This window comes from Delphinus delphis, chromosome 19, assembly GCF_949987515.2.
Source record: "Delphinus delphis chromosome 19, mDelDel1.2, whole genome shotgun sequence".
In the NCBI taxonomy this organism is placed as follows: Eukaryota; Metazoa; Chordata; class Mammalia; order Artiodactyla; family Delphinidae; genus Delphinus; species Delphinus delphis.
This window is the reverse complement of record NC_082701.1, coordinates 11,070,677-11,095,473: the sequence shown is the minus strand read 5'-3', so window position 1 is coordinate 11,095,473 and position 24,797 is coordinate 11,070,677. Positions and strand designations below refer to the sequence as shown.

Genomic DNA, 24,797 nt, shown 5'->3' with positions numbered 1-24,797 from the left:
TCACATGCGCCCTTTAAAGTCAAGAATGCTCTGGGCTACCACGGGTCAGAGAGTGGTATAAAGGAAGAGGCAGGATTGATTCTCTGGGGTGAGAAGGACTCAACCCACCATTGCTGGATTTGAAGATGAAGGTGCCACGAGTCAGGATATGGAGCAGCCTCTAGAAGCTGAGGAGGACGTCTGGCTCAACCACAGGGACATGTGGACCTCACACCCATACACTCAGGAGACTGAATTCTGCCGACAACTTGCATGAGCAGGGGAGCACATTCTCCCCTGGAGCCTCCAGAGAAGAAGCTGCCCTGCTGACACCTAATTTAGCCCAGCTGACCGTGTCAAGTTTCTGACCTACAGAACTGTGACAGAATAAATGTGTTATTTTGAGCCACAGAGATTGTGGTAATTTGTTATGGTAGCAATTGGAAAAACAATGTACTTTGTAACTCAATAATAAGGTCAACAAATCCAAGTAAAAATGGGCAAGATACCTGAACAGACACTTCACCAGAGAAGATTTATGGGTGACAAGTCCATGAAAGATGCTCGCCATCTTCAGTTGCAAATCAGACCTGCGAGATCCACTGTCACTGGAACAGCTGAAAATGAGCATACGGACCACACCAAGCGACAGCAAGGCTGGTAGGAGTGCAGTGTGTCACCCACTTTGGAAAACAGTTCGGTCACACACACACCCTCCATATGACCTGACCATATCACACTTGCGGTGTTTGCTCAAGAGAAATGAAAACATGTCCGTTCACAGACTGGTCCATGATTACATCGTCTTTATTCACAATAGTCAAAAACTGAAAACAATCCTTACATCCATGTAAATTTAATAAATGTGGCACCTCTAGCCAATGGAAAACTATTTGGCAATTAAAAAGCACACCACATGGATAAATCTCAAAGTAAGTAATTAATTAGACCAAAAGAAATACATGCTATATGATTCCATTTATATAAAATACCAGAAAATGTAAACTAGTCTATAGTGACCAAAAGCAGACCAGCTGTTGCCTGGGAACGGAGGTGTTGGGGGTAGCAGCTTAGTCTGCATAGCCCTTGGGCAGGGTCGGGGGGAGGGTGTATCTCCCACCACATGACTGACACCAGGCCTGGCAGGATGTTTTCCAGTCACCTTAGAGATGGGTGATACTAGGGTGTGAGGTGGGGACGTGAGGGTGCTGCTTTGAGCATGCACAGTACAGCACATATGCACACCCTGCCTGGGAACGTCCAGGGGCCCATCAAGGAAGGAGTCCTGCTTCTGTGTCAGGGCCTCTAGACACATCCTCCTTACCCTGAATCTCAGAAGGACCGGCAGAAGCTTGATTGCAAATGCCCCTTTTATTAAAAATAATTGCACTTCAGATTAAGGGATCCCCAAGTCCTGGGAATTCTGCCGAGTGTCTAGGCCCACTTGTCAGACTGGTGGACAGCCTCCACCCCTGTTGTCGGGGGCAGCTGCCCAGAAAGCAGTCTGCAGCGGCCCCCCAGCTCTGCTTTCATCAGGTCAGAGCCAGGACCTTGGGGTGCAGGTACCACCCCATACCAAGCACCACCTCTGCGTCACAGGCAGGCAGTGGTGACTGACATTGCATGCGTCACAGTGACAGGCTACAGAGAAGCAAATCTTACAGTAAACAGGGCACCACCCCTCAGGGCACTGACCCAACTGGGATCTGGACAGAAGACTCAGAAGAGCTGCTGGCCCAGAGCCTGGGGGGCAGACTCACAAGCAGATCCGGGTGTTCAGGGATGTCAGTGACATGCGATTCGGGGTAAGTGCTCTGACCCAAGGCCCACATACCGCCGACTGAGGGTGCAGGTGCTGGGCTGCCGGGAGGTCTGTAAAGGAGCAGCACACCACTGGGCCCCAGATTAAGACCAACTGATGAGGAACTGCTCTCCCATCGTCAGCGAGACAGGGATGTCCAGGGTCTGGGGACAAGAAATAGGAAAATTTGCTTGGCAACAGAGGTGGGGCAGACAGCAGTCTGTGGACATGGGTGGACGGTGGACATGGGGTCTGACCTAGCCCTGGGAGTGTCTCGCTCTGTTCCCTCTGAGCACTCTTGGCAGTGGCCGCCTTAATTTGCTTTGGAAATGAGCTGCCCTCTAACCAGGGGCTGACAGTGTGGACACAGGCAGGGAAAAGATGTGAAGTGCGAGGGGACTGAACCTTCCCACTCCTCCCCGCAAGGATCAGTTCCTCTCCGCCCCTTGTAAGGCCTAAGTGTCCTCTCCCTTCTGACAGGGAATCCCATGATGCCAGCTCAGCGGGCACCTCCCGCCCCCTCGCCCACCCTCAGGGACAGGCCTTCTGGCCTCAAATGTAGGCTCTCTTGCCTCCGTGTCAGGGCCGTAGGTGAAGTTGGATACAGAAACGCCATTGCAGACGACTTGCTGGGGGGCTGTGGCCACCCCCAGGACGGTCACCTTCCTCAGCTGCAGGCCAGCCCCCTCACTGCTCACGTGCACCAGCTGGTTCACGATGGTGTTCTGGCCGAAGCAGAGAGACAGGACCAGAGGTGTGAGCAGGTGGCCTGGGCCAGGAAGCCCCACCAGGGCAGGGCCTCTGGACAGCAGATGGGGAGGGCAGGTCGGCAGCACACCCCGTGCAAACCCTAGGACACTGGCGCAGTGCAGGGAACTCCAGCCAAGGCAGTTGGCCTACAGGCTCTTCTCCCCTTCAGTCTGCTTGACCCAGGGACAGGTGGCCATCCCAGGACCCCAGGCCAGCTCCCCTCACCAAGTCAGGATAATCACCCCAAGACAGCCCCCAGCCTAGGCGGATCCCAGAACTCACGTTCGTGGCCAGGAAGATGACCTGCGTGTACGCCCCACGGTCCAGCACTCCTAGGCTCTCCCCATCGTCCCAGAACAGCTCCCCTCGGGCCTCCCCGCTTGCAGTCAGGGCCACAGCCAGGGCCATGGGCTTCTTGCGGGACTCTGTGGTTGTGAGGCCAGGGCCCTGGGAGGGGGTGGCCCCCGTCACTGTCCCAAACCTGGTGGAGGCCTCCAGACCCAGGCGTGAGGAGCACTAGGCTGGGACAGTGCCGTGCTAGAAGAAACCACGATCCGCAGGACAGCCCACGGCCGAGCGGCCTGGAGGCCCGTGGACACCTCAGAGGACGTTAGGCCCAAAGAGGTTTGCAGACTGACAGTTTTCTGAGAAAGGCCAATGAAGCAGGCCTCTCCTTCACCAGGCCCGGGAGCAAGTGAGTGCAAGGATGTATCCTGTCCTTCCCCAGCCCAGCTCATCCTCAACCCTCAGAAGGATCATCTCTGCCTGGGGGCAGACCCCCAATTGAACAGAGGCATGTGGGGTCCCAGCAACCCCAGGGCTGGACAAATAGGATCAGGGGCCCGGCCCAAGTACCTGCATGGGGATGATGTGCCCGGCCCGGAGGTGGAGGTTGATGGTGTCCAGTGGGGCGGACAGTGTCACCCACTGCCCCTCGCTGTGGATGGCAGACGTGAGGGGTGCAGGAGGTGGGAGGCTGCCAAAGGCCTCCACTGGCACCTGGAGGGGGATTTCATGTCACAAAGGGTCCTGGGCATTGCCAAGCTCCTGTGCTGTTGTCAGGAGCTGAGAGCAAAGATCTGGCCACATGGTGGGGACAGAGCATGCGAGGCCTGAGCCAGGGCTCGGGTAGGGCAGGTCAGAGGACGCAAGAAGGGGCAGGAGTTTGGGAGCAGAACTGGAGTCCCAGCTCAGCTCAGTGGCAAGTCACCCACTCAGCCTCGGTTTCTCCATCTGGAAAATGGGTCCTGTAAGGCTCACACAGGATGATGCTGATGGAGCACCCAGGTGAGGGCCCTCATGTAGCCAGAACTCCTTTTTCACTCTGGTCCACACGGATGGTGCTGGAGGGAAGACCCGCTCCATCTCCCCCGTCCTCCCAAGTTTCAGGGCCCCAGGACTCACCGTCCGCAGGTCATACCACGTGCTGCGGGGAAAGTAGCCAGTGACCTCAACCTTCCCAGCCTTGAGCACCGGGGTGATGAGCAGAGCCTCCCCCCACAGGAGCTGGCGGTCCACTGTCCAGGTGCGGGGATCCTCGGGGAACCTTCAAACAGGAGGGATGGGCAGGGGGGCCTGGTGACCTCTGAGGTCAGTGGGCTCAAGGGACCCATGGGGAGGCGTGGACAGGAGCCAGAGGACCTGGGTTACATGTGGCAGGGCCGGTTCTGGCCAGCTTAAGTCAAGGCAGGAGCCAAGAATAACCTCTCCCTGCCCGACTACTTGGGCATGACCTGTTCACATTCCCTGTTTGCAAGTTGTGTTCTTGCCCACATGTCTATCTGGCTCTTACCCCTGGTCTGAGTTTCTGTACATTAGGGACAGTGACTGTCATTTTATTGATAATGTTTTCTCCCATTCGATTGCCTTGACAATCTATGTTCAGAGCAGTTTTAATATTTTTCTGCTTATATTCAAAGAAGTGTTACTTTTTTTTCCTAAATGAAACCTCCTTCCCTTTGCTTTTTTGCTTTTGATGCTTAGAAAGCCCTCTCCTGACAGGTCATAGAGAAGCATTCGCTTCTGTTTTCCTGCAGCTTTTCTACAGCTTAATTTTTGTCATTTAACTACGTAATCATTTGGAACTTAGGTTTGTACAGATGAGTGGAAAATAAGTTGATTTTTGCAAATAGCTAACTAATTACCTTACTACTGGAGGATCCTTTAATCCTCTGATTCGAGGTGCCATTTTATGGTACGGTAACTTCTTACATATACTAAGTCCTACTTGGGGGATATCTATTGGATTTCTTTAGTGGTCTTGTCCCCTTAAGCCCCAGATGGATTCAATCATGATAGTCTTATAACTTGTTTTACCATCTGGGAGGCCTGGTCTGTACTCAGTGTTCATCCTGGGTTTTTCCATTATCCAGTGCTCCCTGCCCTGAGCTGGAATCTAATGGGTGGGAACTGGGGGTTCAGGGGGGCACCTCAGTGGGGAGTGCCCAGATTTTGCTGCAACCTCCTTCCTCTCTTAGTGCCCAGAACACCCCCTGCAGCAGGTTAGCTGCCCTGGGGTCAGTGGGCCGGAGGCCATCACTCCCAACCCAGGCACTCACTCCAAGAAAAGGGGCCGGGCCACGGTCTCGCCTCTGACGTGGGCCCCATGGAACAGCGTGTAGAGATAGGGCAGCAACATGTAGCGCAGGGCAAAGGCCTTCCTCATGGCTTGCTGTGCCGTCTCGCTGAACCTGTACGGCTCCTGCGGCTGCAGTGGAGGGAGTGGAGGAAGCACCTGGGATCTAGGACCATGGACTCCGAGGTCCCCCCACCCCAGGAGACCCAGCACTTTGGGCCAGCCAGTGCTGGGCTCATTGGCACAGAAAGTGGCATTCCCCAGGGCACGGCCTCCCCTGCTGCCCCCGCCCTACCAGGCTGTTCAGGCCATTGTGGTTCCGCATGAAGGGGTAGAAGGCCCCCAGCTGGGTCCAGCGCACACACAGCTCCTCCGAAGTGTTGCCCAGGAAGCCACAGATGTCGGCCCCCACCAGGGGCACCCCCAGCAGATTGAAGAGCAGGATTTCTGGAGGGCAGAGTCAGATGGGCCTCCAGCTGCTACAGTAGGAGCAGTCTAGGGCCAAGGAGCCTGACAGACATGTCTGTTGAACTGGCTGGAGGCAAGGATCCCTCCCAAAGCCCCTCCCACCCAGCCCCCACCTGATGGTCAGTACACCAATGGCCACTGCACCTTGCACTTGTGGTCAGCAGAATGACAAGCTGCATCTGCTCCCTAGCTCGCAGGGTGGGCAGGGCAAACTAGACCCGTTAGGGCTGAATTGTATTTCCCTCCAAAGTAAGTTCTAGTCCTAACCCCTGGTTGCCATATTTGGAAATAGGGTCATTGAAGATGTAATCAGGTTGAGAAGAGGACGTTAGGGTGGACCCTAATTCACCATGACTGGTGACCTTATCAGAAGAGGGAACCAGGTACAGGAAGCACAGAGGGTCCCAAACAAGATGAACCCAAACAGACCTACACCAAGACATAATTAAAATGGCAAAAGTTAAAGAGGATTCTAAAGGCAGCAAGAGAAAAACAAAGTTAATTACAAGGGAACCCCATAAGGCTATCAGCTGCTTTCTCTACAGAAAGGTTGCAGGCCAGAAGGGAGTGGCAAGATACATTCAAAGTCCTGAAAGGGAAAAACCTGCAACCTAGGATACTCTACCCAGCAAGGTTATCATTTAGAATAGAAGGAAAGATAAAGAATTTCTCAGACAAGCAAAAACTAACAGAATACAGCAATGCTAAACCTATCCTAAAAGAAATACTGAAAGGTCTTCTCTAAATAGAAAAGAAGCAAGAATCTATAGGAAAAAGAAAATCACAATTGGAAAGTAAATCACCTAAGCCAGTACAAAGATTTAAAAAAAAATCAAAAATATTTTTGTGAAAGCAATGATAACTACAATGAACAGCAAAGGGATAAACATGAAAATGTAAGAGGACATCAAAATCATAATATGTGGGGGAGGGGAGTAATAAAATATAGATTTTTTTTTCAGAATGTGTTTGAGCCTGTATGGCTACAAGTCTAAAGCAAGTAGATATAGTAACAGGTTAACATACTTGAAAAACAGGTTACCACAAATCAAAAACATAAAATTGATTCACAAAAACCAAAAGAACACAAGGAAAATACAAAAGAAAACCATCAAACCATAAAAGAAACAAAAAAGAAATACAAAATCAAATGGAAAACAAGGTCTAAAATGGCAATAAACACATATCAATAATTACCTTCAATGTCAATGGACTAAACGCTCCAGTCAAAAGACACAGAGTGGCAGATTGGATAATAAAACAAGAGCCTACAAGGTGCTGCCTACAGGAGACCCACTTTAGGGCAAAGGACACACATAGCTTAAAAGTGAGAGGATGGAAAAAGATATTTCATGCAAATGGGAATGACAAGAAAGCAGGGGTAGCAATACTTGTATCAGACAAAACAGACTTTAAAACAAAGCCCATGCAACATTTTCAGAGATCTTGTTTTCTCATCAGTGACCCAGGTGTAACCAACTCTTTCTCACGTTACAGGTCATTGAGGCTTAGTATTTTAAACTAAGATGGGAATATAAAAATACAGAATTCTGACCCATGCATGAAATTTGCTAGCTACTGTTTTCTACTGTAGCTATTAGCTGCCATTTCTTTAGACGCTGTGCTACTAAAATTTCCTAGATGACAGGGTTCTCATTCCTCTGCTAATAGGAATCTTTAGAAACTTAAGTGGCAGGGGTGTGCATGTGGGCTATTACTCGCTCAGAGTTGAAGATGAGAGGGGGATGGTGCCCTTGACTGTAGTGTGGTTACCTGAAGTAACCACAGGTAACCTTGGGCTGCACCATGCTAAAGGGCAATGGGATCTTTGATTGTCAAAGTGAACATTCAAAATGACTTTTATTAACAACAAAAAATGATTAAATATAATTCTGTATCTTCAAAAAAATAAAGGCCATAAAGAAAGATAAAGAAGCACACTATATAATGATAAAAGGATCAATATAAGAAGAGGATATTACACTCATTAACATATATGCACCCAGTATAGGCGCACCTAAATACATAAAACAAATACTAACAGACATAGAGAAATTGATGGGAATAAAAATAATAACACGAGGCTTTACCATCCCACTGACATCAATGGACAGATCTTCCAAACAGAAAATCAATATGACAACAGAGCTCCTAAATGACACAATAAAACAGACTTAATATCTTCAGGACATTACATCCAAAAAAACCCCAGAATACACAGTCTTTTCAAGTACACATGGACTATTCTCTGGGATAGACTATATAAATACTAGGACATAAAACAAGCCTCAACAAATTTAAGAGGATAGAAATTATCTCAAACATCTTTTCTGACCACAACAGCATGAAACTGGAAATCAACCACAGAGAGAACAAATTACATGGAGACTAAACAACATGCTACTAAAAAAAAAAAACCAAAAATGGGCAGAAGACCTAAATAGACATTTCTCCAAAGAAGATATACAGACTGCCAACAAACACATGAAAGAATGCTCAACATCATTAATCATTACAGAAATGCAAGTCAAAACTACAATGAGATATCATCTCACACTGGTCAGAATGGCCATCATCAAAAAATCTAGAAACAGTAAATGCTGGAGAGGATGTGGAGAAAAGGGAACACTCTTGCACTGCTGGTGGGAATGTGAACTGGTACAGCCACTATGGAGAACAGTATGGAGGTTCCTTAAAAAACTACAAATAGAACTACCATATGACCCAGCAATCCCACTACTGGGCATATACCCTGAGAAAACCATAATTCAAAAAGAGTCATGTACCAAAATGTTCATTGCAGCTCTATTTACAACAGCCCGGAGATGGAAACAACCTAAGTGTCCATCATCAGATGAATGGATAAAGAAGATATATACAATGGAATATTACTCAGCCATAAAAAGAAATGAAATTGAGCTATTTGTAATGAGGTGGATGGACCTAGAGTCTGTCATACAGAGTGAAGTAAGTCAGAAAGAGAATGACAAATGCTGTATGCTAACACGTATATATGGAATTTAAGAAAAAAATGTCAAGAAGAACCTAGGGGTAAGACAGGAATAAAGACACAGACCTACTAGAGAATGGACTTGAGGATATGGGGAGAGGGAAGGGTAAGCTGTGACAAAGCGAGAGAGTGGCATGGACGTATATACACTACCAAACGTAAAATAGATAGCTAGTGGGAAGCAGCCGCATAGCACAGGGAGATCAGCTCGGTGCTTTGTGACCACCTAGACGTGTGGGATAGGGAGGGTGGGAGGGAGGGAGACACAAGAGGGAAGAGATATGGGAACATACGTATATGTATAACTGATTCACTTTGTTATAAAGCAGAAACTAACAACAAAAAAATCCCAATGGGTCAGTGATGAAAATCAAAGAGAAAAGTTAAAAATACTTTGAAACAAATGATAATGGAAATACAGCCAAACAAAATCTGTGGGATTGGGCAAAAGCAGTCCTTATGGAGAAGTTCATGATGATACAGGCCTTCCTCAAAAAAAAAAAACAAGAAAAATCTCAACCTAACCTACCACCTAAAAGAATTAGAAAAAGAAGAACAAACAAAACCTAAAGTTAGCAGAAGGAAGGAAATAATAAAGATCATAGAGGAAACAAATAAAATAGAGATTTTTAAAAAATAGAAAAAAAATCAATAAAACCAAGAGCTGGTTCTTTGAAAGGGTAAACAAAATTGACAACCCTCTGGCCAGGCTCACCAAGAAGAAAAGAGAGGACCCAAGTTAACAAAATAAGAAATGAAAGAGGAGAAATAACAACTGATACCACAGAAATATAAAAAACCATAAGAAAATACTATGAACAATTACATGCCAACAAACTGAACAACCTAGAAGAAATGGACAAGTTTCTAGATACATCCAGCCCACCAAAACTGAATCAAGAAGAAATAGATAATTTGAACAGACCAATCACTAGAAGTGATATAGAATCTGTAATTTAAAAAAACTCCCTGCAAACAAAAGCCCAAGACCACATGGCTTCACTGGTGAATTCTACCAAACATACAAAGAAGAACTAATACTGATCCTTCTCAAACTCTTCCAAAAGACTGAAAAGGACGGAACACTTGCAAAGTCATTCTATGAAGCCACCATCACCAAAACCAGACAGACACTACCAAAAAAAGAAAATTACAGGCCAAAATCTTTGATTAATATACAAAAATTCTCAACAAAATAAAAGCAAACTGAATCCAACAACACATAAAAAAAGATAATACACCACGATCAAGTTGGATTCGTCCCAGGGTTGCAAGGATGGTTCAGCATATGCAAATCAATGTGATACACCACATCAACAAAAGAAAAAAACCACATGATCATCTCAATAGATGCAGAAAAAGCATTTGATAAAATTCAACATCCATTCACAATAAAAACTCTTACCAAAATGGGTACAGAGGGAACATATCTCAACATAATAAAAGCCAACATAATACTCAATGGTGAAAAGCTGAAAGCCTTTCCACTAAAATCTGGAACAAGACAAGGATGCCCACTCTCACCATTTCTATTCAACATAGTATTGGCAATCCTAGCCACAGCAATCAGGCAAGAAAAAGAAATAAAATGTATCCAAATTAGAAAAGGTAAAATTGTAATTATATGCAGATGACATTGATACTATATATAGAAGACTCTGAAGACTCCACACAAAAACTACTAGAACTGATAAATAAAGCAAGGTAGCAGAATACAAGGTTAACATACAGAAATCTGTTATTTCTTTACACTAACAATGAAATAGCAGAAAGGGAGAGTAAAAAGACAATCCCTTTTAAAATCGCATCAAAAAAAATAAACTTTGGGGAATTCCCTGCTGATCCGGTGCTTAGGACTTGGCGCTTTCACTGCTGTGGGCCTGGGTTCAGTCGCTGGTTAAGGAACTAAGATCCCACAAAGCCACACAGCACAGCCAAAAGGTAAAAAATAAAATACTTCAGAAGAAACCTGACCAAGGAGGTGAAAGACTTATATGCTGAGAACTACAAAACATTGATAAAGGACAATGAAGATGATTCAAAGAAATGGAAAGATATCCCATGCTCTTGGATTGGAAGAATTAATATTGTTAAAACGGCCATACTACCCAAAGCAATCTACAGATTTAATGCAATCCCTATCAAATTACTCATGACATTTTTCAAAGAACTAGAGCAAATAATCCTAAAATTTATATGGAACCACAAAAGATCCAGAATTGCCAAAACAACCCTGAGGAAAAAGAACAAAACTGGAGGCACAACCCTCCCAGACTTCAGACAATACTACAAATCTACAGTAATCAAAACGGTGTGGTACTGGCACAAAACAGACATATGGATTAATGGAACAGAACAGAGAGCCCAGCAACAAACCCACACACCTATGGTCAAGTAATCTTCAACAAAGGAGGCAAGAGTATACAATGGAGAAAAGACAGTCTGTTCAGTAAGTGTTGTTGGGAAAGCTGGACAGCTGCATGTAAATCAATGAAGTTAGAACACTCCCTCACACCACACACAAAAATAAGCTCAAGGGCTTCCCTGGTGGCGCAGTGGTTGGGAGTCCGCCTGCCGATGCAGGGGACGCGGGTTTGTGCCCCAGTCTGGGAAGATCCCGCATGCCGCAGAGTGGCTGGGCCCGTGAGCCGTGGCCGCTGGGCCTGCGCGTCCGGAGCCTGTGCTCCGCAGCAGGAGAGGCCACAACAGTGAGAGGCCCGCGTACCGCCAAAAAAAAAAAAAAAAAAAAAAGCTCAAAATGGCCTAGAGACTTAAATATAAGACATGAGAGCACAAAACTCCTAGAAGAGAACATAGGCAAAACATTCTCTGACATAAATCATAGCAGTGTTTTCTTAGGTCAGTCTCCCAAGGCTATAGATATAAAAGCAAAAATAAACAAATGGGACCTAATTAAACTTATAAGATTTTGGACAGCAAAGGAAACCATAAGCAAAATGAAAAGACAACCTATGGACTGGGAGAAAATATTTGCAAATGATGTGACTGACAAGGGCTTAATTTCTAAAATATGGAAACAGCTCATACAGCTCAACATCAAAAAAACAAACAACCCAGTCAAAAAATGGGCAGAAGACCTAAAAAGACATTTCTCTAAAGAAGATGTACAGATGGCCAATAGGCACATGAAAAGATGCTCAACATCACTAATTAGTAGAGAAATGCAAAATCAAAACTACAATAAGGGACTTCCCTGGTGGCACAGTGGATAAAAATCTGCCTGCCAATTCAGGGGACACAGGTTCGATCCCTGGTCTGGGAAGATCCCACATGCCACGGAGCACCTAAGCCTGTGCGCCGCAACTACTGAAGCCTGCGTGCCACAACTACTGAAGCCTGCGCGCCTTGAGCCCATGCTCCACAAAAGAGTAGCCACCGCAAGTAGAAGCCCATGCACTGCAATGAAGAGTAGCCCCCGCTTGCCACTAGAGAAAGCACGCGAACAGCAACAGAGACCTAACACAGCCAAAAATAAATACAATTAAATCTTGAAAAACTACAATGAGGTATTACCTCACACCAGTCAGAATAGCTATCATTAAAAAGTCTACAAATAATAAATGTTGGAGAAGTTGCGGAGAAAATGCAACCCTCCTACACTGTTGGTGGGAATGTAAAATGGTGCAGCCATTATGGACAACAGTATGGAGGTTCCTTAAGAAACTAAAAATAGAGTTGCCATGTGACCCACTCCTGGGCATATATCTGGACAAAACTATAATTCAAAAAGATACATGCACTCCAATGTTCATAGGAGCGCTATTCACAATAGCCAAGACATGGAAACAACCTAAATGTCCATTGACAGATGAATGGATAAAGATGTGGTACATATATACAATGGAATATTACTCAGCCATAAGAAAGAATGAAAATAATGCCATTTGCAGCAACACGGATGGACCTAAAGATTATTATACTAAGTAAAGTTAGAGACAAATGCCATATGATATCAGGTATATGTGGAATCTAAAATATGATACAAATGAACTTATTTACGAAACAGAAACAGACTCACAGACGTGGAAAACAAATTTATGGTTACCAAAGGGGAAAGGGGGTGGGGGAGGGATAAATCAGGAGCTTGGGATTAGCAGATACACACCACTAAATATAAAATAGATAAACAATAAGGTCCTACTGTATAGCCCAGGGAACTATATTAAAAAAGAAAAGAGGAGGAAAAACACCATGTGAAGACAAGGACACAGGAAAAAAACCGAGAGATGACAAAGGCAGAGGTTAGAGTGACACAGCCTCAAACCAAGGAGGGCCAAGGACTGCTGGCAACCACCAAGAGCTGGAAGAAGCAAGGAGGGATTCTGTCTAGAGTCTCAGAGAGGGCAAGGCCTTGCCGACACCGTGATCAGACTTCCAGTCTGAGAATAAGTTTGTTGTTTTTAAATCACCTGGGGTGTGGTACGTCGTTACAGCAGAGGGTCAGTGAGTCCCCTGAGTTGCTGAAGGGTCAGACAGCTTCCAGAGCATCTGGGCCCCGTGCCAATCCCACCACCGCTGGGCAGGACTAGAGGCTGCTGGGCTACCCTCTCCTCGTCTCCTCGGGAGCCAGGACCCAGACTGGAAGCCCAATGGGCAGGATGGGGCGCAGCCTGGGGCTGTGAGCAGTGCTGGTCTGGGTCACAGCAGGTCCTGGGAGCTGCACAGCCTTATTTTAGCTTGGTAACAACAGCTCACACCAGAACTGAAACCCAAGAACTAGACAGGTGGACACAAAGCCCAGGAATCCGGCTCTGGGGTGGATTGGCCTGCATGTGCTCAGGCTCGACCCACCATGCTGGCCCCAGGGTGAAAATCAGAGCCGGTCGGCACCCGTGGGCAGAGCCAGCAGCCACTTTGTGAAGGAGGAATGGACTTCTCACCCGAGAGCTCAGCTCGGCAGGACATCCCTGTGGCCCGAGGCTCTGTAGATGCATCGCACATGGAAGCAAGCCTGCGACTATGAAAGCACTTCCAGGCCGGGGGTTTGGTGGAGGCTCTTTTCAGCTGTGACCTCTGGGGTCACCTCTATCCCCTTCCCCAGGGCTCCTGAGCCATCCCTGGGCCTAAGATCTGTCTGTAGCATCAGAGCTCTTGGAACAAAAATCAAAATTTTCTTTGCAGGGTGGAGCCAGGCATTGAGACAAGAGGGGTGGGGGCACCCTTTGGACTGAGCTCAGATGCTATTTCATGCAGCTCAGAATGTGGTCACCAGAAGGGACATTCTGATGTTAGCATGAATCCGAGATGGGGACATTGGAAGAGGGGCACCACAGGTGAGTCCAATGGCACATGAGTTGGCGACGGGCCCCATGCCACTGCAGCAGCATCTCTCTGAGGACCCAGCTCTGGGCAAACACGCCCGGAGAAGGGCCCACCCTCACCTCCTTGCACCCCTCCTGACAGGTGTGCTCACCTGGCACGGAGTACGAAAGCTGCTCCCAGCTGCTCCACACATCCCCTGTCCAGTGGCCGGCGTACTGGCCGTGGCCGGCAAAGGTGGAGCGAGAGATCACAAAGGGGCGCATGCCCCGAGCCTTTACCAGAGCCCTGGGTGGAGCAGGGGCACAGAGAGCTGCGTTGAGCAGGGTCACCAGGAGCCCCACCACTGCCCACAAGAGTGCCTGGCAGTGCAGCAGGAAGGACAAGCTGGGAGCAAGGAGTTGGCTTGCTGAGGTCACCGCCACTGTCTGCCAGGCAGTCAGCCCTGCCACCTGACTTACCCTCGAAGATGCACGTGTCACGGGGAGGACAAACTCAAGGGGGCCAGAGGCCCTGGTCAGCCCTGGCCTCTCTGTCTCGTCACCATGCCCTTCCTCTGAGGCACCAGGCATGGAGCTGGGGTGGGGGGCGGGGGTGGGATGTAGGGATGGCTAGGGCCTCCTCCTCTCCTTCCTGCACCCTGGCCCCTCACCTGTGGGAGGCGAAGGCTTCGGTCAGGCCGTACAGGTTGTGCAGGTCGTAGTGCGTGGACAGGAACTGGTGGCTGGAGGCGCAGATGGTGGCTGCCCGGAGGGTCCCGCCAACCACCCCTGGAGGAGAGGGGGCTGTTTCCTTGGAGCCTCCTCCTGGCAGGCTGGTGCCCCCCACATCTTGAGAGACCCCTTGGGACACGGGGTGCGTCCCTGTACAGTCTCCACTTCTCCAAGGACAGGACAAGGCGATGCCGCAGGCTGTGGTCTGCACACCCAGACTTCATGTCTGCCTGCTCCTAACCATTTTTTTTTCCCTGTCCGACTGCCAAAGCCTGAAATACCCCCTCTGAAGGGTCTAGCCTCAGCTGCACATGCCCAGTCAGCATCACGTGGCTGGGGTCTCCCCACATGAACCTTACTCCCAGGGCACCCCTTGCCTTTCCCGGGCTGGCCGCTGCCCATCAGCTTCTCAGAAACCAGAGCTTTGAGTCTCCCAGACCAGAGAAGGAAATCCCTGATTTGAGCCATTAAATCCCCAGCCGACTAGTGCTGGGGGGCCGGCAGGTGGAGGCAGCTCACCTGGCACGTAGGGCGGGTTCTCCAGGTTGCTGTTGGGGCAGCCATCCACTGAGCCCCTCACAAAATTGGATGGCTCGTTCATGTCCTGCAAGAGAGGCCCTGGGGGTGGGTGCCCTGCCTGGTACAGAGAGTGGGGCCGGTCCCTGAGGCCACCGGACACCCAAGGGTGGGGCCACACTCACGATCCACATGCCGTCAAAGGGCACCTGGGCGTGGAACTCGGCCACCATGTCCTGCCACCAGTCAAGGGCCTCGGGGTTGGTGAAGTCAGGGAAGGCGGTGAGTCCGGGCCACACCTGGACGAAAGGCCAGAGGGGAGACAGGGCCCCTGGAGCCTGCACGGAGGCCCTGTCTGTCCTGACTGCAGGCAGAGCCGTAGCCTCACTCATCTAACCCAGGGATGGGTGGACTGCAAGGGTAGGAGCACGGGGAGAGGCCCCAGAATCTGCACTGCTGGGAGCCTTGCCAGCCTCCCCTCAGGCTCGACCCCCTTCCTCCTGGTTCTGGGCCTGTCCCACCCACCGGGAAGGCCTGGGAACCATCAGGAAGCCCCTGGGGGCCCAGAGGATGTGGAGGACCCCAAGGCCTCCGCAAGCATCTGTGGAGCTTGTTTCTGAGCTGCCCGCAAACAAGGGCCCCTGACAAAAGGATTCAGGGTGGTCTTCCTTGTCAGGGGCCACTGTCACCCCCAGCTGTCACTGCCGCCCCCCCTGCAGCCCCACTGCCCAGGGACCCCTGCTTTCTCCCCCTCGCCCCCCAGGCCCTGCTGTACCTGCCCAATCAGCGGCTGCCCAGTCTCATTGGTGATGAAGACCCCCCGCCTCAGACCCTCGTCGTAGGGTCGATAGGTCCCGGCAGGGCTGGAGCTGCTGATGGCAGGATCCTGGGGAGAGAAACCAGTCAGAATGAGAGAGAAATGCCCAAAGCCTCGGCACCCATCGCTGGGAAAACGGGAAAATGCTCTCGATAAACGTTAACGAGGCACAGGTGGATGTGCCCTGGATGCGCCAACGCGCTGCGTGTGCGTGGACGTGCACGTGACCCCGCCCCCATTGCCAAAAAGGGCGCACCTGGATGCAGGCGTTACTTTTGCTTTAAGGGCCCAGAGTTTCACAAACGTTCTACAGGGAGCGTTTATTTCATTTTGAATAAGAAAAGAAAAGGTCTGCGTCTGCCCTCCCCGCTCCCTGCTCTGAGTGGACCTGGATGCTGCTGCCTTCAGAGGGGCTGCAGGGATGGAAATGACCATCAGCCCAATTCCAAACGGATTTCCTCTCCTGAGGGGTTGTCTTGGCTCCCCCTCCCCTCCTCCGGCCCCCCAGCTGTACCAGACCCTGAATCACACCCCTCTGGCTGCAGGGACTGGCCCAGGGAAGTGTGTCTGTCTGCTGAGCCACTCAGATCCTGCCCTCCTTCCCACAAGCTGACTGCAGGGAGGCAGGGCCAGGAGTCTCACGGAGCTTCTGGGGTTCCAGCCGCCCTGGCACACAGCTCCACCCGGCCCTTGCTTTAAGCTGTTCAAGTAACCTACAGCCGTAAGGATCCTGAGCCACAGACAGATGTCTCCAGGGACATGACTGGATAGCAGGAGTCAAGTCTATAAACCTGATATTCCCTCGATATCAAAGACCCTCAGAAACATTCTCAGTGACCATGGCCACCATGAGGACTGAAAGTTGGAGCCACCAGACACTGGGCCCCTCTCCTTCCAAAAGAGCCTGCTTCCTGTGGCACAAGAGGGGAGGAGGCACTCACAACAATCATGATGTACCGCCGGCCACTTTGGTGGAGCTCCTGCACCATGGCCGGGAAGTCCCCAAAGCCGTCCTTGTTGAAAGTGAAGTCCCGCCTGGCGTCCATGTAGTCCAGGTCATTCCACTGGACGTCCTGCAGCCACAGCACAGGGTGGTCGGGACCCAGGCTCGTTGCCCCCGCCCCACCCTGGGGGCCCCAGGCCCCTCCCCGGCACTCACCAGGGGGAAGTGTGCCCTGGTCATGTTCTCCACAACCTGGCGGGTGATGGCGGTGGAGGAGTAGCCCCAGCGGCACAGGTGGAAGCCCAGGCCCCAGTACGGTGGCATGAATGGGTAGCCTGGGAGCCAAGGCGACCGTGAGCGGGCAGGAGGGGCTGGGGAGGGAGGGGCCGGGGGCCAGGGCCAGGGAGAGGCCTACCCACGATGTCCAGGTACTGCCGCACCACGCTCTTGGGCTCCGGACCCAGGAAGATGTACACATCCAGGATCCCGCCTGTCGACCTCCAGCTGAGGGCCGGGCTGGGCTGCAGGACCACATCTGGGGGAAGCAGCCCTGGGGCTCAGAGACAAATACTCACCCCCCTTGCCCAGGGCCTTCGGCACTGCACCAATGGGCCAAACCACCGCTGGAGAGGCGGGGTCCTCCCACAGGGAGCTTGGGGGCCCTGGGACAGTCACTCTGAGCCCAGCTTGCTGAGATCCTTGGAGCAGGACAGGAAGACGCTGAGCAGCTGGGCCTGGGGCCCCTTTTTTTGGCCTCAGCCCCACCCCACCCAGGTCAGAGGTCCCAGAGCCCACCTTAGAAGCACTGAAGGACAGAGCTGGCAGAGGCCACAGCCCAATGGTCATTTCTCGGAACAGTGTACGAGACCCGACCCCCTGCCTCCTCCTCTACCTCCAGTCTGTCAGATAGGTGCAGAGAGCCCCAGCCCCCTCTACGAAGGAGGGGGTGTGGCTGCACCAGGGAAACCCTGGCCGGCAGCTCAGAAGCAGAACTGGCTGGGGGATGTGGAGGGCCCCAGTACCCCCTTGCTTACCCATGGCATTGCTGTTCAGCAGGAAGACCCCGTGAGCTAAACCGCCATCCTCCAGGCCCAGGTAGAAAGGGTGAGATCCATATAGGTTCACGTCGGGCTGGGACATGGCAGACACCCTGCTTTACGTCCTGGCCCATGAAGCCCCTCCGATCGCACACCCCTCCCTGGCCGCCCCTTTACCGTAGGGGCGACGTCCCTGTTCCAGAGAGTGACCTTGGTCCAATTGGTGCTGAGCATCAGGGGCCCGAGGTGTTCGGCGAGGCCCGTGATGTGCTGGGACGGCAGGGAGGTGGACAGCTGCAGAAACTGGTCGGCGAAGAACAGGGGGGCCACTGTGGTGTTCAGCCTGCCAGGAAGAGACCAGGTGGCCTCGCACAAGAAGCCAATGGCCCCACGAGCCCTGACCACAAGCAAGTGCTGGGCAAGGGCTGCCCAAAACCCTTACAGTCCTGGGAGTCGTGGCCCTGAGCACCTCCCAGGAGGGCCAAACTGCTCCCAGGCATCGTGGAGCTGCCCAGCCAGGGGCAGTTAGGGTGCCCCGAGGTTCCATGGGATCAAGAGGAAGGCAAAAACCACGTACAGGGCCCCTCTCTGCATGGCAGACGCATCCCGGCTAATTTCATGGGACAAGTTCCTGCCGCACCCCACCAGCCCGTGTTAAGACTTTGCTCACCTGCCTGTGGGTGTCTGTGCGTGTTCAAGACCAAGATCTGATAAAATGCTTAAAAAACTTCTCTCCAAACTCCGCTTGCAGGTCATCTTCTCAGAGAGGCCCCCCAGCTGCAGAGCCAGCCCACACCCTGCATCTGCACAGCCCGTTTCTACCTCCCTCTGCTATGTCAGTCCTGCTAGCAGGTCCACAACACCCGGCCAAAAAATGAACAGGCCACAAAAGAAAGAAATGCACTTCACAAGGCAAGTGCTCTGAAGATTTGGGCAAGTCCAAGGTCCCTCCTTCTGAGCGTGTAGCAGAGTTCGGTGCAGAGCAGGGCCTTGTCAGCCAGCACATATTCGTGTAGGACTATGTGGGCAAAGTGCATGGGATGCGTCCTGGGAAAGGTGCTTGCACAGCCCAGCGTCAGGGCCAGCGGGCAGCCGCGGCAAAACTGCTGACCCCGTGGCTGGGGGTATGGGCGGGCGCTTCTGGGCCAGAGCGACACCGAACACTTGGACTCACAGCCACAGCGTTTGAGTCTAAAAGATGCTTCGGTGCATCTAATACCTGGGGGGTGGGCTGGGGGGAGGTGAGGGCGAGACCAAGCAACACCCTTATCCTCTCCACAAATACCCCTGAGCTCTGCTGTGGGTCAGAACTGCTCTAGGAGCTGGCGGTTCAGGAGGGAACAGGAAAGGCTCCTGCCTCAGGCAGATGGCAGCCATGGTCCAAGCAAAGGTAAGGTCCCGTGGGGGCACACAAACCCCGGAGGGACATGGAGCAGAGTGGCCGACAGCACGGACGCTTGGGCTGGGCTCCGTCACCTGCCAGCAAGCACCTGGACTCTCTATGTCTGTCTCTCCATCTGTAAAGTGGGGATAATAACAGCGCCTACGTCCCAGTTGTTATGAGGATTGGACGAGTTAATCACTGCAATGCCTGATATACTGATGTGTAGTATGTGATAAATAAACAAGAATAAAGCAGGCTTGGGGTTGCTGCCTGGAGTGGGGTTGCCACTTTAGACTGGACCAGGGTTTCTCAGCTGAGGCACTACTGACATTTGGGCCGATCGCTCCGTGTTCTGGGCCGGCCTGTGCATTGTAGGGTGTTTAGCAGTATCCCAGCACCCTAACGCCCAGTGGTGACAACCAAAAATGTCTCCAGCTGTTGCCAAATGTCCCTTCTGAGAACGGGCCTTTGAGGGCTCGGGGTGGAGGGAACAGCAAGCACCAGGGCCCTGCGGGGCAAGGAACAGCCAGGAGGCCAGAGCAGGAGGGTGGACTACAAAAGGGTCAGGGACGATGCCCTACAGCTCCCTAACCCTCCCAGCAGATAGTGGGCACAGAAACTGGGCACTCACAGCACCCGTCCATCCAGCTTCCGCCGCACGATCACCCCGAAGGGCTCCTCTGAGAACTCGACGCTGTAGAGCGTGGACGGCGCCTGGCTGCGGACACGTGGGGTCTCCAAGGGCACCTCATAGCGCTGGTTGGTGGGATCTTTGATCTAGAGGACGAGAGCAGTGTCATGAGGCCCTTGGTGGCTGGCTGCCCTGCACACCTGTCCACTCCATCTTTCACCTTCCAGAGAAGCAAGGCGTCAGTTCAAGTCTCAGGGTGGCCGCACACAGCGTGTGGACAGATTGGTCCACATACCTAAGCCTGTTTCCTCGTCTATAGAGCCAGGAGAGCACCTCCTGTGGGGTGTGCCAGGTAAGACACAGGAAATCTGGATTTCAGATAAACAATTTTTTTAGTATAAATACATCTCAGATATTGCACGGGACATGCTTACACTAAAAAAAAAACTAATTCCTGGGTTATCTGAAATTCATATTTGTATTTTTATTTGCTGAATCTGGCAACATTTTTCCACCTGGCATATCTAGTCACAGGGTGAACGGGAAAACATAATTAGAACACCCAGCCCTTGTCTGGTACATAGTCATCACTCAGTAACCCACGGCTGCCATCAGTTACTTTGTTAAAATAACAGGGCCGTACTGAATTACGTACTTCAGCCTCTCTCACCTTTGTGTCTGCACATTCATTCAGTTGACAACTTTTTACTGAGCACCTAATATGTGCCAGGCACTGTTCCAGGGGCTGGGAAGCAGCAGGGAATAAACCAGACAAGAGGCCCTGCCCTCAGTGGCTGGGATCCCACTGCCCACTGCCTGGAACCGTCCCCCTTCCTCCCTCTCCACCTTTCCCCTTCCTGACTCCTACTTTATGTCCCAGCTGGGATGTCACTTCCTGGGGGCGACCTAACCTCCCACCACCTTGCCCTGAGCCCTGTCCCCTAGAACATGTTGTAGAACCTCCTAGTGACTGTCTTAGCGGCCCACTGTTCCCTGAGCATAGGCACTGTGTCTGCTCACACCCAGACTCCAGGTGAGGGCATAATACACGTCTGTGCATAAACAAACACCCCGTAGAGTCTGTCTTTATCCACTGTCCACACACTCTCTGCCCCTGCCCAGCCCCCGCCCGCCCACCGTGAAGTGGAGCCGGCTCTCAGTCTCCACCAGCACGTCCAGCCGCAAGGTCATGATGTCCTTGGGGAAGAAGGTCGGGGTGGCACGGATCAGGGTGGCCGTGTAGCCCGTCTTGGTGGTGGTCAGGTTCTCCAGCCTGTAACTGGGATAGTTGGGAGGGAAGAAGCACCAGGGCTGCCCCATCTGGGTGCCCGGAGGCCACCTTGCAGGCATGTAGCAGCAGCCCCGGGCCTCACACTGCTCCTGGGTGATGGCCTTGTCTGGGGCGCAGTCGAAGCGGCTGTCGGGGGGCAGGTCGCACTGTGTGGGTGTTGCCCTCTGGTTGCCGTGGCGCCGTGGGACAGGCTGGGGCCCTTGGCTGCTGGCTTTGGGCTGGCGAGCTGGGTAAATCTCCTCTTGGGAGAAGCTGTGCAGCTCTTGGGGGACCACGTCGAAGTCATGAAGCAGGATGTGCCCCAGGATGGCCAAGGAGACTAGGGCGCAGACCCCCAGCAAGGGGCAGGAACGGGGTGGCCACCTCATCATGTGTGGGCAGCGGGCCCAGGAGGCCTGCAGACAGAAGAACCAGGCTCAAAGGGACGGCAGCAGGGAGTGGCCGGGGCCTCAGGAGACTCTCAAAGCAGCTTCCAGACATGAACTTGTGGCCAGCCCAGCAGCGCACAGGCTAGAAGTGAGGTCTGGTGAGGAAGCAGGGCAGACCTGGGGGAGGGAGGAAAAAGGAAAAGGAGAGAAAAGTCCCAAACAGGGAGTTGCAGAATCCTGTGCATTGTGAAGTCTTCTAATATGTTACAAATAAACGCATCTAGAATGTCAGTAAAAATAATCTAATAACACAGAAAGACCCACGTGATAGATCAAGTGGAACAAACAAGTTCCCACAGTAGATAAGTCCCGCTCCCGTATGAAGACTGGCCGAGGTGAGTCTTGGCCAGTGGGGTGGAAGTGTTCCCTCCTTCTGTCCCTCTTGGGCTGACCAGGACGTGGATACAGCCTGTGAGGGGTCTTGGGCACTGCAGCCCAGGTCAACACTCAGGGACAGCCAAGCACAGAAGAAAAAGCCTGGCCCCCAGGACTGGGCAGGCGGAGCCCCTCCCCGCCCCTGCAGTCAGGCTCGTGTGGGGTCTGGTTCTGGGTCTCTGTCACAGCAGCTGCACTGGAGCCTCACTCTGGTTACTTTGGTACTAAGACTGTTCTTACCTGTGTCTTGATTATCTGTATGTTCTAAATATTTTATAGGGAACATTGCTGGTCCAGCTCCTCCAAGGAGCAGCACACACTGATATGGGACTAAATATGCAAGGATTTTATTAGGGGGGTCCTTTTTATCTGTCTGAGAGAAACTGGGGAGGTTGCCAGAGAGGGTTGAGAGCACCAACACACCCGTGCAGGTCTGAACCCGTGGGAGGGCGGTGTGGATTCAAGAGCCCCAGACTGCCATGTAGGTTAGGGAAGCTTGGGCAAGGCCACAGGGTTGGGATTCCTTGAGCCAAAGTTGGCCATTAGAGGGGTCCAGGTCTCCCAGAAGCGGCCTGCCCTAGCGTTAAGGGCCGGGAGGCAGCCCCTCGCAGGAAATGCAGTGATGATTTCAGAGCACGGCGGCTGAGCCTGTCAGTGAAGCTCCCTGTGGTGGGAGGTCTGTGAGCTGCATTCTCATGGCCTCCAGAAACATGCAGGTGTTGGGGAAATGTCACACGCCAGGCAGAAGTGCGCCCAGGTCACTGAGAGAGTCCAAGCCTGTCACAGACACACACCGGTCACCTGGAACATTCTGGCCACCATGGGTCACCAGTACGTTAGATGCAAGAGTGAACTGTTTTCATTCACAACACTTATGACACCAAAAGCGTGGAGCTTTTTCTCAGCAACCAATTTTCCCATTCTCTGGACACCAGCCGGGTGTCCAGCAATTCAATTCAATTCTGACATGAACTCCCAGAGTTAGTGCAGACCCCACAGGTTGTGGGCTCAGTCCCACAAGACTTCCCCCACTTCTGACACTAACCACAACTCCCAGGTTGTCACCGGCTCTTCTGACCAAGCCACTATCAATTCCGGGGTTCACACAGCACCCCTCACCTCCTCAGGTTCAACAACTGGCTAGAACAACTCACAGAACTCACTTACTGTTACCTGTATATTATAAAGGATACAACTCAGGAACAACCAGAGGGCAAGGTATGGGGAAGGGGTGCTGAGCTTCTATGCCCTCTCTGGGCTGGCCACCCTCTGAGCACCAAAATGTGTTCACAAGCTTGGAAGCTCTCCAAACCCCAACTAGTTTAGGGTTTCATTATGTAGGGCATGAACGATGAAATCACTGAGCGCTGGTGACTAACTTAATCACCAGTCCCCTCTCTTAATCAAGAGCTTCCGGCCCAGAGGAAGCCCAGGAGAAAGTTCCCACCCTCGAATCCTGCCTTGGTCCTTCTGGGGACTAGCCCCCATTCTGAAGCTATCTACAAGCCCCCAGTCATCTCATTAGCATATAAAAGACACTCTTACCACCCCCAAGATTCCAGGGTTTTTAGAAGTTGTGTGCCAGGGACTGGAGACAAAGACTAATATCTCTTTTTTTATACCACATAGTGTCCCAGCTTCACCTGACCCTGCCAGACACATTTGTGATCATAATGACTCAGAAACTAAGGAACTCAGAGTGGAGTCCAGGGGTCCTCACTTGGGAGCTCTTGGGCAATGACCTCAGCCCTTCCCACCCAGACTTCAGAAGCTGCAGAGGTGTCCAGAAGCACGGCCAGGGCAGCACCCCATGCCCTTCCCTGCTTCCAGTTTACAGACAGGGAAGAGAGCCTAGAAAGGGGAAGAGATCCTAAAATGGGGAAGAGCCACACTCACAGCGCTTGACAATTTAGAGAGAAAACGGGGAAGAACTGAAGGTCAGTAGATCAAGTGGCACTGCTGACCCAGTGGGTCGGTCACCCCGCTTTCAGGTAAGTGTCTCAGAACTGCTGCTTCCCCAGGCCACGGTGGTGGTGTAGACAAGCTGGGTTCAAAGCCCAGCTCCACCACCGGCAGAGGGAAGTAAAGGGTTCTCAACCTCCTGTGCCTCAGCTTCCTCCCTGTGAACGGGGGCAAGCGCAGCCTTCCTCGCCCAGCTCGGGGGCAGTGAGTGGGAACCGTGGAGTTTCCGGGGTCCCCGATGTTACTGGGGTCACTGTCGTTACTGCTGCCTCCTGCCGCGCGCGGCCCTGGCACGGTGTGCTCAACTTCTCCAGTAGGAAAGCACTGACCAATCCCTCTATCGTTCGACCCCTCCCATTTAGGGCGTCACGACTGCCCGCACCCGCCAAGCCTCCACTCTGTGGGGTTGCCGCGGACCTCCCCTGCCCCGCCGTTCGCTGGGACCACTGCAGCCCGGGTTCAGCAGTCAGGTCGGCTCACCTCCGCGCACGCGCGCCCGGCCCCCTACTCACCTCCGCGCACGCACGCCCGGCCCGTAGCAGCAACTTCAGGATCCAGCGCCCACCAGAGCAGCGGCGGCGGGTCACGTGACAGACCCCTGCGCAGGCGCCTTTAGTGAGTGCTCGCCTCGGGGATGCGCCCTCTGGTGGCGGGGCGCTTGGTGGCGTCCTCGCCCTCCTTGGGCCTCGGCGTCCCTGGAACGTGGGAGGGGCTCAGGGGGCGCGCACCTTGCAGGGGAGAGCTCTGGGGGAGAGGCGGGGCCTCGTCTTTTGGGGTCGCAGAGGGCGCTACGCCCCCGCATGAGCGAACCCTCAGCATCCTGGAGCCCGCCAGGCC

General features: G+C 52.1%; 1 protein-coding gene across 3 annotated transcripts; it reads right to left on the bottom strand.

The window, feature by feature from the left end:
• Nucleotides 1–768: 768 nt before the first annotated feature.
• Nucleotides 769–24,554, bottom strand: GAA (alpha glucosidase). 3 transcript variants are annotated; one of them, XM_059997607.1, is made up of 20 exons: nt 24,473–24,554; nt 21,042–21,740; nt 19,905–20,050; nt 18,067–18,232; nt 17,887–17,983; nt 17,268–17,387; nt 17,069–17,187; nt 16,851–16,982; nt 15,868–15,978; nt 15,278–15,391; nt 15,096–15,180; nt 14,516–14,633; nt 14,018–14,151; nt 5,401–5,552; nt 5,089–5,237; nt 3,935–4,076; nt 3,386–3,529; nt 2,813–2,977; nt 2,353–2,505; nt 769–1,944 (listed from the first exon to the last, which is right to left on the bottom strand). In XM_059997607.1, the coding sequence occupies exons 2-20, from the start codon at nt 21,564–21,566 to the stop codon at nt 1,885–1,887; spliced, it is 2,832 nt and encodes a 943-aa protein (XP_059853590.1). In that variant the 5' UTR covers nt 21,567–21,740; nt 24,473–24,554; the 3' UTR covers nt 769–1,884. The 3 variants fall into 3 exon arrangements, with proteins under 3 accessions (XP_059853590.1, XP_059853591.1, XP_059853592.1); XM_059997608.1 differs by having other exon boundaries at nt 21,042–21,590; nt 24,473–24,544; XM_059997609.1 differs by lacking the exon at nt 24,473–24,554 and adding an exon at nt 24,441–24,446 and having other exon boundaries at nt 21,042–21,590.
• Nucleotides 24,555–24,797: the final 243 nt, after the last annotated feature.